The sequence below is a fragment of the Pseudophryne corroboree genome, chromosome 2, assembly GCF_028390025.1.
Source record: "Pseudophryne corroboree isolate aPseCor3 chromosome 2, aPseCor3.hap2, whole genome shotgun sequence".
Lineage (NCBI taxonomy): Eukaryota > Metazoa > Chordata > Amphibia > Anura > Myobatrachidae > Pseudophryne > Pseudophryne corroboree.
In genome coordinates this window covers 280,840,745-280,852,909 of record NC_086445.1, presented here as the reverse complement: position 1 = coordinate 280,852,909, position 12,165 = coordinate 280,840,745, and the positions used below count along the sequence as shown (strand labels likewise).

Below are 12,165 nucleotides of genomic sequence, written 5' to 3'. Positions count from 1 at the left end.
GTCCTACACGCACTAATGCGGGGGGAGGGAGCAGGGAGCAGAGACAGATATAGCCGTGATTAAGTAATGGACGTTAATGGGTATTAATTTACCACTCGCCGCTCCAAATGTGTTTGGATGCCGGCGTAGTTGTCCGTCTTATCAGCTGCTTCGGCGTGGTCCGTCCGCACCTCTCCTCTCACACCTCTCGTGTCCACCGAGATGCCGCGGCTACCCGATCAAAAGAAAGGGGGTGTGTGGCCGCACAACGTCCTCGATGACGTCAGAATCCCGACGTACGTTTCACCGCTGGGCTTGTAACACCTCCTTCATTGCCCTTAACGTGTGGCCCTAATAAGGAATACGTTTGTTTATTCACCGTCGACACTGGATTCAGTGTCCCTGTCTGTGTCTGTGTCGACCGACTAAAGTAAACGGGCGTTTTAAAACCCCTGACGGTGTTTTTGAGACGTCTGGACCGGTACTAATTGTTTGTCGGCCGTCTCATGTCGTCAACCGACCTTGCCGCGTGTTGACATTATCACGTAATTCCCTAAATAAGCCATCCATTCCGGTGTCGACTCCCTAGAGAGTGACATCACCATTACAGGCAATTGCTCCGCCTCCTCCCCAACATCGTCCTCATACATGTCGACACACACGTACCGACACACAGCACACACACAGGGAATGCTCTGATAGAGGACAGGACCTACTAGCCCTTTGGAGAGACAGAGGGAGAGTTTGCCAGCACACACCAAAAACGCTATAATTATATAGGGACAACCTTATATAAGTGTTTTCCCTTATAGCATCTTTTTTTTTATATTTCTAATGCCAAATTAGTGCCCCCCCTCTCTGTTTTAACCCTGTTTCTGTAGTGCAGTGCAGGGGAGAGCCTGGGAGCCTTCCCTCCAGCCTTTCTGTGAGGGAAAATGGCGCTGTGTGCTGAGGAGATAGGCCCCGCCCCTTTTTCGGCGGCCTCGTCTCCCGCTCTTAACGGATTCTGGCAGGGGTTAAATATCTCCATATAGCCCCCGGAGGCTATATGTGAGGTATTTTTAGCCAAAAATAGGTTTTCATTGCCTCCCAGGGCGCCCCCCTTCCAGCGCCCTGCACCCTCAGTGACTGCCGTGTGAAGTGTGCTGAGAGGAAATGGCGCACAGCTGCAGTGCTGTGCGCTACCTTAAGAAGACTGAGGAGTCTTCATGCCGCCGATTCTGGACCTTCTTCTTGTTTCAGCATCTGCAAGGGGGCCGGCGGCGAGGCTCCGGTGACCATCCAGGCTGTACCTGTGATCGTCCCTCTGGAGCTAATGTCCAGTAGCCAAAGAAGCCAATCCATCCTGCACGCAGGTGAGTTCACTTCTTCTCCCCTAAGTCCCTCGTTGCAGTGATCCTGTTGCCAGCAGGACTCACTGTAAAATAAAAAACCTAAGCTAAACTTTTCTAAGCAGCTCTTTAGGAGAGCCACCTAGATTGCACCCTTCTCGGCCGGGCACAAAAATCTAACTGAGGCTTGGAGGAGGGTCATAGGGGGAGGAGCCAGTGCACACCACCTGATCCTAAAGCTTTACTTTTTGTGCCCTGTCTCCTGCGGAGCCGCTATTCCCCATGGTCCTTTCAGGAACCCCAGCATCCACTAGGACGATAGAGAAATTACAAATAATGTAAGGGGCATGAATAAGGATTATTTTTTTTCCTGTGGTGGCCAACGTCTGGGCGTGCAGGTTTCAAAACTGGGGTATAAGGTATTTTTTTCTGCAATGCCATGCCCTTTTTTTTGCACGCACGCAGATCCATCACTTTACTAGTGCCAATTATGAAGGGGGGGGGGGGGGGGCAGAGAATGTTTTAGCTTAGTGGAGAAAAATTTCTACTTACGCCACTGCTGTAAGTTTACATGGCTGCTCAAAAGTAAGGCATGAAAACACAGGTACTGGATGACTTTTCACAGCTGTTGGTCTCTGGTGATGAGGAATCCAGAAAAATGGTAGAGGCCACCAGAGATTCATCACAGAGTGATAGCACCAAGGAAAGAATGCACCTAGTACACTGTGCCATTTTGGGTCACTAGATATTATTCTGTAGATCCAGGATATCAAGACCCCACAGGAAGTATTTATGTGACGGCTTCTCATCTTGATTTGTGGCTTTAGGAGGCATATATAAAATGAGATATCGATTTTTGTAAATTGGAATTGGGGGAAAATGGCTGAGAAGAGCTTTCATACAACCCTTTGTGAGATGAGAAGCTCATGTGCATTGTGCAGGGGTGGTAAAAGGGAGTCTATGTGAAACATTTGGAGTGTGGAAGGAGTGTATTACTGGGGTGTAAATATTACATTTCTCTATAATTATTGAGCAAACTAATTGATCTTGTAGCGATAACTACATGTCTATACAAGCTAAATACAGTCATGAAATCTATTGTCTTTAATTGACTTAAAAGTAATGTAAATTGTTGATCATTTCTGTTTGACAAATATAGGCGTGCAGAATATTTTTTGGACAGTTGATCTTTTTGGCTGTGAAATCTCCACAAGTGAACGTTATGAACGTTAAGTCTGAAATAGAAAGGAATATTCTGGGATTAGTAATCATGTTTATATCAGACAAATCCAATCTGCAAGGTGTACTGTAAATAGAACCTTACTTTATTTTCCATGCTCTAAAATGCAGCTTTAAAAATGTAAGTAAATGGTAAAATACAGGATTTTCTTTTTAGATTAGAGCAAAGGCTCTGTGGATATCACATGTGGTGTACAACAACCAAGAAGCAGTTTTCCCAACGTTTATCCAACAATCTATGAATGTATGAATTATACAAGATTCTGGTTCTGATATATTCTCCCTCATCCTAAAGTATCAGGGATGTTACAATACTCACTGCTCCACTGATACATCAGCAAAACAAGCAGTAATGTCAGTAAAGCAACTTTAAAATTCACAACTGTCTTTTCTGCAGCAGGTTACATTGGTTTCCACAGGGAAACATCGGGGTAGAGTGCTGAATTGTCCCCATGACATACAGCGCTGACAGCCCATTTTTGAAGAAATTTTCTGTCAGAAAAAGCTTTTTTTCGAGGGCTGCCCAGTGCAGCCCACCTGTTAAGTGACCTGCTGCTGCAGACACCAACTGAAACTGAGCTCACAGTGCCTGGAGGTGGGGTTATAGAAGAGGCTGCAATGCATCCTGGGACAGCCTAAAGCTTTAGCCTGTTGGTGCACAGGCTAAAGCTTTAGGCTGTCCCAGGATGCATTGCAGCCTCTTCTATAACCCCACCTCCAGGCACTGTGAGCTCAGTTTCAGTTGGTGTCTGCAGCAGCAGGTCACTTAACAGGTGGGCTGCACTGGGCAGCCCTCGAAAAAAAGCTTTTTCTGACAGAAAATTTCTTCAAAAATGGGCTGTCAGCGCTGTATGTCATGGGGACAATTCAGCGCTGCAGCTCCATCACCTCCCAAGCAGCGTCGCTGCCTGTTTCCGGGTACTTGAGGCAGAGACACTCTGGCTTTAGGCACACGGTCGCAGCCGCTCTCCTGGTTCGCGTGGCTGCTATGGGGAGGAGGTAAGAGGCGGGACCTGTTATTAAATCGCGTTCTGTCCATGACTTAGGGAGATGGGTCGCGGCGCTGGCGTGGATACTGTCACCGAGCAGGGACCTCACTAGACCACAAGGGCAATAGAGCACAGGTCCGGTGTACTAACGCCACATTTAATAAGGCTTGCTACTACCTGGGGTGGAAGTCCAGCATAGGGAAGCTGGCGCTTGACCTGTAGCCTCTCCCCGGCCCAGGGCGACATCTACTGCAGACTTTCCCAACCTGGAGCTGCCTCGCACTCTCCCTCACTCCCTGACTGAGACGCTGGGTGCCATATTATAAGCATAGTTGGCGCTAGTCTCTGGGACTGCAGGGCAAGGTCTCCTTTGTAAAGCCGCCTGTATACAGCGTTGTGACTTTACAAAATCTTGAGTATTCTACATGTCTTTATACAGACAGCGTTAGTTAAGAAAAAGTGTACCTATTACAGGATATATTGTACGAGTTTTCTGATATATACCTCCAGGTACATATACTAGTCCAGTGCAGTTTTATTGCCATAATAATTATCTGCATTGCCTATGATTGGGTGTGCCTGTATCTGCTGTGTGGTTTCACTTTCAGTGTTTCCCAGCTATATCTATCCATATATTCTGTACCCTAAGGGACTAGGTGCGTCAGGGTCATATATGGCACTAACTGGACCTGTAATAACTGCACGGACACAGTCCTTTATCAACGTTTCGGGTTTATTTCAACCCGTCATCAGGATACACATAATTTGTATCCTGATGAAGGATTGAAATAAACCCGAAACGTTGATAAAGGACTGCGTCCGTGCAGTTATTACAGGTCCAGTGAGTGCCATCTGTGGGTATATCTCTATGCTTCTTCTTTGATGTAGCACTGTGGCAAGTTTTCATATATTGGATTGATGTGAGTGCCAACCATTAGAAACTATATATATATATATATATATATATATATATATATATATATATAGATAAATATATAGTGCGTCACAGTATTTACCTGTTACATGTATTCTACTGTGTACTCAGGCACATAATACAGAATTTATTCGCTGGTGTTGTGTACTGTGTCTACAGTAACATCCTAACGGATTTATTTGCAGGTATTGTACTCTGTCTGGCTTTAGCGTACTAATTCACTCTGTTGTTGCATTTGTGTACAATGTTTAACAAGAAGAGCTGTAAGTCTGTGGATGCTCCTGCATCATACAGAGCATGTACCAAAGATTTACCAGAGGGGGAAGCTGTGTATGATGGTCTGTGTACTATGCATCATACATCTCCCAGTCAGTCCGCAGCTCCTGTAACCAATCAGGAGCCACCCTGGGCTGCGTTCACAAATCTAATGGGTATTCTGGTGGAATGCCTTACGCCCCCTATGGGACCACCAGTGCCAATACAGCCACAAATTGTCCCTATGGTTAATCCTTCATGGGCGGAAAATTTCTCTAACCAGTTGCAGCAATTAAATCAATCCTTGGTCAGACAAAAATCTACCCCAGACAGGAACCCATGTCTAATCCAGGGAAGAAATTTCCTCTGTTTAAATGAGCCTTGGCTCACTATACTCTCCATGCAGAGTTAAGTAAAAAGTGTAAAAATTCACTGTTGGTGGATTCTCATGTCACCTGCCTAGTGGTGTCGTCCACTCTGCCTGTGTCAAAGTCAAAAATATTACATACACACAACATACAAACTCCAAACAAAGTGACCTCTGTTCGTGCGCGTTACCGCCGTGCATGCGCATACACGCACGTTACGTACACAGGTTATATACGGTAGCATACGCATTTGCACAGAAAAGCCACAAAGACATATATGTGACCTCACCGCTGACCGCAAAGTTCCCACCATTGAAACTAATGGAGGGTGCTGTGCGATGAGCTGTCTACCAGCTCAGGCGCGCAAAGCCAATCAGGAGAGTGCCACGAAGTGGCGCTTCCTGATTGGCTGAAGGGACCTTTCTGTGACAGGAGTCATGGGGGGTCTCTGCATTCGGGGGAAAGGTGGGACCCCTTTCAGTCCGTCTGGTTTGGGTTAATGCGTTGTTGTTTTTTTGCCAAGTACGTGGATTACAATAAAAGAACCAGACACTGGATCAGGTGAGTATAATTTTATTTTCAGGTACCCCGGACGTCGACATTGGAGACGAGCCCAGAGTCGGCGTGTCAACATAGGTAAGTATGTGTGTCGGAATGTATGTAATAAAGTTATACTTTCACGGTGTCTGTGTCCTGTTTTTATTTGGGTATTTTTTTTGCAGTAGAACTACAGGTACCAGCGGGCCCGTTTCCCCCCCGCATGCTGGTACTTGTGGTTCTCCAAGTACCGGCTTGCGGGGGAGGCTTTCTGGGACTTGTAGTTCTTCTGCAAAAAACAATATTCTTCCATTTTCAACAAGGCTATCAGCCCCCCATCCGCAGCCCTTGGATGGGGGGGACAGCCTTGGGCTTCACCCCAGGCCCTTGGGTGGCAGGGGGGACCCCTTGATTGAAGGGGTCCCCACTCCTCCAGGGTACCCCGGCCAGGGGTGACTAGTTGGGTATTTAATGCCATGGCCGCAGGGCGCTGTATAAAAGTGACCCCCGGCTGTGGCATTATCTGTCCAGCTAGTGGAGCCCGGTGCTGGTCCAAATAATACGAAGGACCCCTACTCTTTTTGTCCCCCATATTTTTTGCACCAGGACCAGGCACAGAGCCCGGTGCTGGTTGTTAAAATACGGGGGAACCCCTGTCATTTTTCCCCCCGTATTTTGGCAACCAGGACCGGCTCAAAGAGCCCGAGGCTGGTTATGCTTAGGAGGGGGGATCCCACGCAATTTTTTTTCTGATTTTTACACCATTCCATTTTAAAAAAATATATATATATTTTTAAAAAATATAAATAATACTTGTGCCTCCTAAATAGACAAACCAAGTACCTAATCCCTTCTAATATAAATAGATATGCTATTACCAAAAAAAAAACATGTTTTTAAAATTTTTTATTAGATTCCGCCAGCAAAGTGTGGCGGATTGAAAATGACGAATTTACTGTCTAAAAGCACTGTTGTCGAATTTACAATCTTCAATTGAATATACTTTTGTTGAAATGTCGCATTTGTACCATTGCAGAAATGTCGAATTTGACAAATGTCGAATTTCAAAAAGTCGAATTTGGAATGGCCGTTTTTTTGGCGAAAAGTACTGTATTGCATTGACAAATTTTTTTTTGGGCGAAAATGTCCCGTTTTTCGACATTTTCGGGAATTCGACCGCAATTGCATATACCCCATATAATATCTTAGTCATATAGGGGGTAATTCCAAGTTTATCGCAGCAGGAATTTTGTTAGCAGTTGGGCAAAACCATGTGCACGGCAGGGGAGGCAGATTTAACATGTGCAGAGAGAGTTAGATTTGGGTGGGGTGTGTTCAATCTGCAATCTAATTTGCAGTGTAAAAATAAAGCAGCCAGTATTTACCCTGCACAGAAACAAAATAACCCACCCAAATCTAACTCTCTCTGCACATGTTATATCTGCCTCCCCTGCAGTGCACATGCATTGGACCACAACATTACATTTAACTACTGGTGTCGCATTCCATTCTTGTTTGGGGTAAAGTGTATTCAGCCACAGGTGTCGCTATATCGTGCGCATAACGTGATGGCGTGTATACGCAACGTATATGCACAATTTTCCTGATATATGTATATGATTAGCGGCCGCAGTGGCTCAAACCCCAGTGTGCGTATGTATTGCTTTTCTTTGTAAGTTAAACAAACTTAACACCTGTCACCACTGTCACTTTACTTAAGGAACCAACAGATAAGCGTGTGGAGGGATGCCTGAAATCTATTTACTCCCTTACAGGTGCTGTACATAGACCTACTATTGCGGTCTTTTGGGCTGCAAAAGGAATTGAAGCATGGGTTCAGGCTTTGGAGGAAGAGCTGCCCGATGATATATCTGACAATGCTAGACAATACCTGTCTCACATTACCACCGCCGCTTATTCCATTCAGGAGGCAGGGCCGAAACTAGGATTTTTGTCACCCGGGGCAAGGTAGTCATTTGACACCCCCCCCCAAAAAAAAAAAAAAAAGATTTTTTTTTACAATAAAAAAATAAAAGAACTAAACATTTTAAAATAAATAAATAAATGATTAAAAATATTATATATATATATATATATATATATATATATATAGATAGATATAGATATCTCTTTCAGAACTTTTTTACCTGAAAAATTGCCTTTTCTAACATAAATTTCATATCCAGGAAAAATTGTCCCCATTTTACACAGTACGACAGGCAAGTGTCCCCATTTTACACATTGCGGCAGACAGGTGACCCCATTTTACACATTGCGGCAGACAGGTGTCCCCATTTTACACATTGCGGCAGGAAAAAGTGTCCCCATTTTACACATTGCGGCAGGCACGTGTCCCCATTTTACACAGTACGCTGGCAAGTGTCCCCATTTTACACATTGCGGCAGACACGTGTCCCCATTTTACACAGTACGACAGGCAAGTGTCCCCATTTTACACATTGCGGCAGACAGGTGACCCCATTTTACACATTGCGGCGGACAGGTGTCCCCATTTTACACATTGCGGCAGGAAAAAGTGTCCCCATTTTACACATTGCGGCAGGAAAAAGTGTCCCCATTTTACACATTGCGGCAGGAAAAAGTGTCCCCATTTTACACATTGCGGCAGGAAAAAGTGTCCCCATCTTACACATTGCGGCAGACAGGTCCCCATTTTACACATTCCGGCAGGTGGTGGGGAGAGGGAGGGAGAGAGAGAGAGAGAGAGAGAGAGAGAGAGAGGGAGGGAGAGGGGCTGACTTACATTTGAAGCGGTTCTCGCCGCTCTTCAGCCGCCTCTCCCTCCTCGTCTGCGCGGCTCCCCCTTCTCCCTCCTCCCGAGTGCCCAGCTCGGGGGGGCGGGGTTTCGTGGAATGACGCGTTTGCGTCGTGACGTCACGACACAATCGCGTCATTCCGCGAAACCCCGCCCCCCCCCGAGCAGGGCACTCGGGAGGAGGGAGAAGGGGGTTTCAAAGTACAAAGAATAGGGAGAGGGTGTTAGGGGGTCTCGGCGCCCCCTCCAATCCGGCGCCCAGGTCGCCTGCCCCCCTAGACCCCCCCTAGTTTCGGCCCTGCAGGAGGCATCCTCTGAGACGGGTGTGTGGGCAGCCAAGGCATCACCTACGTCTGTCCTGGCTCGCTGTATTCCATGGTTGAGGTCATGGAAGGTGGACCTAGACTTCCCTTTAAGGGGGACATTTTGTTTAGGGAAGACCTAAATTAAATTGTGTCTGAATTGGCAGCTACTAAGACTGCCTTTCTCCCAAATACTAATCCTTCTGCACAGAAGGCTAAAGGTACCACTTTTCGTTCCTTTCGGCCTCATGGGAAAGCAAAAGGTCAGGCATACCCGAGACAATCTTGTGCTCCCAAAACCACTAAGCCCAAGAACAAGCAGTCCTAGGTGGCCTGTCAGCCTGCTTCTAAACAAGGCGGGCCTCCCCCAGGGGGACCCCAGGGTGGGAGGTCGACTTCTGCAGTTCACCCAGGTCTGGTTAATGACCACGTCAGACACATGGGTGCGAGAAGTTGTCTCTCACGGGTAGACAGTCTCCTTCAAGAGAAATCTCCCTCATCAGTTTTGCACCACGGCTATCCCTTCAGATCTGTTTAAAGCGCGAGTTTTGCAAAAGGTTGTGAGTTCACTCCTGAATACAGAGAGGCAGAGCATACTACTCGATCCTGTTTCTAGTTCCGAAACCCAATGGGTCTTTCTGGCCAATACTCAACCTCAAATCACTGAACAAGTTTGTGAAAGTGTCCAAGTTTCATATGGAAACAATGCGCTCAATTATACTGGCTATAGAACCTGGAGACTATATGGTATCCCTGGATATACAGGATGCGTACCTGCATATACCTATTGCCATGTCGCATCGGCAGTATCTGCGGTTTGCTATTGGCAACCTCCACTATCAGTTCCAGGCTCTGCCATTTGGACTGGATACGGCTCATCGGATCTTCACCAAGGTCATGGCCGTTATGACAGCCCATCTCCATTGCCAGGGAGTCAGCATACTGCCGTATCTGGACGACTTGCTAATTCTGGAAAACTCCCATGATGTCCTCCTCAGTCATCTACAACAGACAGTAAGCTTCCTAGAAGCCCATTGGTGGCTCATCAATTGGAAGAAATCCTCGCTGGTCCCAGCTCAGAGCATGGTGCACCTGGGGGCACTCCTGGACACACACAGTCAACTACTGTTTTTGTCTCCAGAAAAAGTCCTGAGACTTCAAGACAGGATAAGATGCTTCCTTTGTCATCCCAGAGTGTCGATACACTCAGCGATGCAAGTACTTGGCCTGATGGTGTCGGCATTCGACATGGTAGAGAACGCTCAATTTCATTCTCGCCCTCTGCAAAGGTTAATCCTTTCCAAGTGGGATGGCCTACCTCATCGGATCAGATCTCACATGATCACTTTGACTCCGGAGGTTCGTCTGTCATGACCTGGTGGCTATAGGACTAGTGTCACAACTGAGGGAGGCAGCCTCAGTTGTAGGGGCTGAGATGTAACGGAACCTGGGAGGTTGTATCAGACCCCTAGACATGTAAGTAACATGTAGAATAACTGCCCGAAGGCGTGACCACGACAACCAGGATAAAAGTCAATGATGTTTATTATGACAAACTCCGTAACACAGCAGCAGTAAAAGGAAACATAAAAGTCAACAGAGGATAAATACAATTCCTGGGTACTACAGGGTGGCAAGGGCCACAGGCACTGGTAGTGTGAGACAGTTCTTATAATCTTCTAGTTGGAAAGTCCTTACCAGGCCTGACTGTAGCAATGGAGAGAACCCAGGATCGTACCAGCTGATGTTTCAGGAAAGGCTGGGCTGCTGAAGGTAAAACGGCTGCTGTGGATACTGGCTGGAACCAGACTGTTGTTGGTACGGAGTGGATACTGGCTGGAACCAGTTAAATAATAAACGAACTTGAGAGCGATGAAATAATAATGAAGTTTGGAGTTTGAGAGCGGTGAAATAATAATACCGGTGGAGAGTGGTAAACTGCAGAAAAGGACACCGGCCCTTTAAGAGAAGCTATACACTGCTGGAAGCTGGGCTGGAAGCAGGTGATTGTTTGAGAGCGGTGAAATAATAATACCGGTGGAGAGTGGTAAACTGCAGAAAGGACACCGGCCCTTTAAGAGAAGCTGTACACTGCTGGAAGCTGGGCTGGAAGCAGGTGATTGTTGTAGCTGGAAACAGGTGAGTCCAGAATGGATCGGGGAGTCAGGCTACACCGCAGATGGAATGCTGGTGCGGGTCTCTATAGCAGAAGTCTGGAGACAGGAGCTGGAACCTGGAAGACAACCACAGGAGAGAGACAAACTGGAACTAGGTTAGACAACCAAAGCACTGACGCCTTCCTTGCTCAGGCACAGCATACTTATACCTGCAGCAAGGAAGGGGTTGGCTAGGCAATTATGCAAATCAACAATACAGACAGCAGATTGGTGGAAATAATCAGATGACAAAATCCAAGATGGCTGCGCCCATGCAGACACTTGGAGGGAAGTTTGGTTTGTAATCCATGTGAGAATTGAAACAGTAATGGCGACGCCGGCCACAGGAAACAGGAGACGCCAGACTGACAAGCGCACATTTAACCACGCGGGCACAGCGGAGGCCGCGGCTGATGAAATCACCACTCTGACATTCTGCATGTGGAAACTCAGGAACAGCGGAATCCGGTCCTGGAACGCTGAGCCAGCCTTAGGAGGCATCTGAAGGGTAAGTAATGGCGTCCAGATACCCGGATCGTGACAGCACCCCCCCCTTTAGGAGTGGCCCCAGGACACTTCTTAGGCTTTAAAGGAAACTTTGCATGGAAATTTCGGACCAAGGCAGGAGCATGGACGTCTGAGGCATTGGTCCAAGAGCGTTCTTCAGGACCATAGCCCTTCCAGTCAATGAGGTATTGTAACTGACCGTAACGGAAACGTGAGTCCAAAATCTTGGCCACCTCGTACTCGACTCCCCGTTGAGTCTGAACTTTGGGAGCTGGAGGAAGTGCGGAATGAAACCGATTCAGGATCAGCGGTTTCAACAAAGAAACATGAAATGTCCTGGGTATTTTCAAGAAGGATGGTAACTGTAACCTGTAGGCAACAGGATTGATGACTTGTTCAATCTTGAAGGGTCCGATGTAGCGAGGTGCAAATTTCATGCTGGGAACTCTCAACCTCAAATTCTTCGTGGACAGCCACACACGATCACCCACCTTGAGAGCAGGAACCGCTCTACGCTTCCTATCGGCAAACTTTTTATACCTGAATGAGGCTTTAAGCAGGGCTGCGCGGACGTTCCTCCAGTTATTTGAAAACTGACGCAAGGTGACATCCACTGCTGGAACAGAAGTTGCGGGAAGCGGTTGGAATTCTGGTACTTTAGGGTGGAATCCATAATTAATGAAGAATGGTGTAGAAGAAGATGAGGAATGGTATTGATTGTTGTGGCTGAACTCGGCCCAAGGAAGGAGTTGAACCCAGTCATCTTGAGAGGAAGACACATATATACGGAGG

General features: G+C 46.9%; 1 protein-coding gene across 2 annotated transcripts in view; it reads right to left on the bottom strand.

Moving 5' to 3' along the window:
* Positions 1-2,399: 2,399 nt before the first annotated feature.
* Positions 2,400-12,165, bottom strand: part of EPSTI1 (epithelial stromal interaction 1) — a 252,994-nt gene continuing 243,228 nt past the window's right edge. For both annotated transcript variants that reach the window (XM_063952858.1, XM_063952859.1), the window contains one exon: positions 2,400-2,545. In XM_063952858.1, coding sequence (XP_063808928.1) covers positions 2,540-2,545 — 6 coding nt within the window. In that variant the 3' untranslated portion in view covers positions 2,400-2,539. The remainder of the gene's footprint in view (positions 2,546-12,165) is intronic.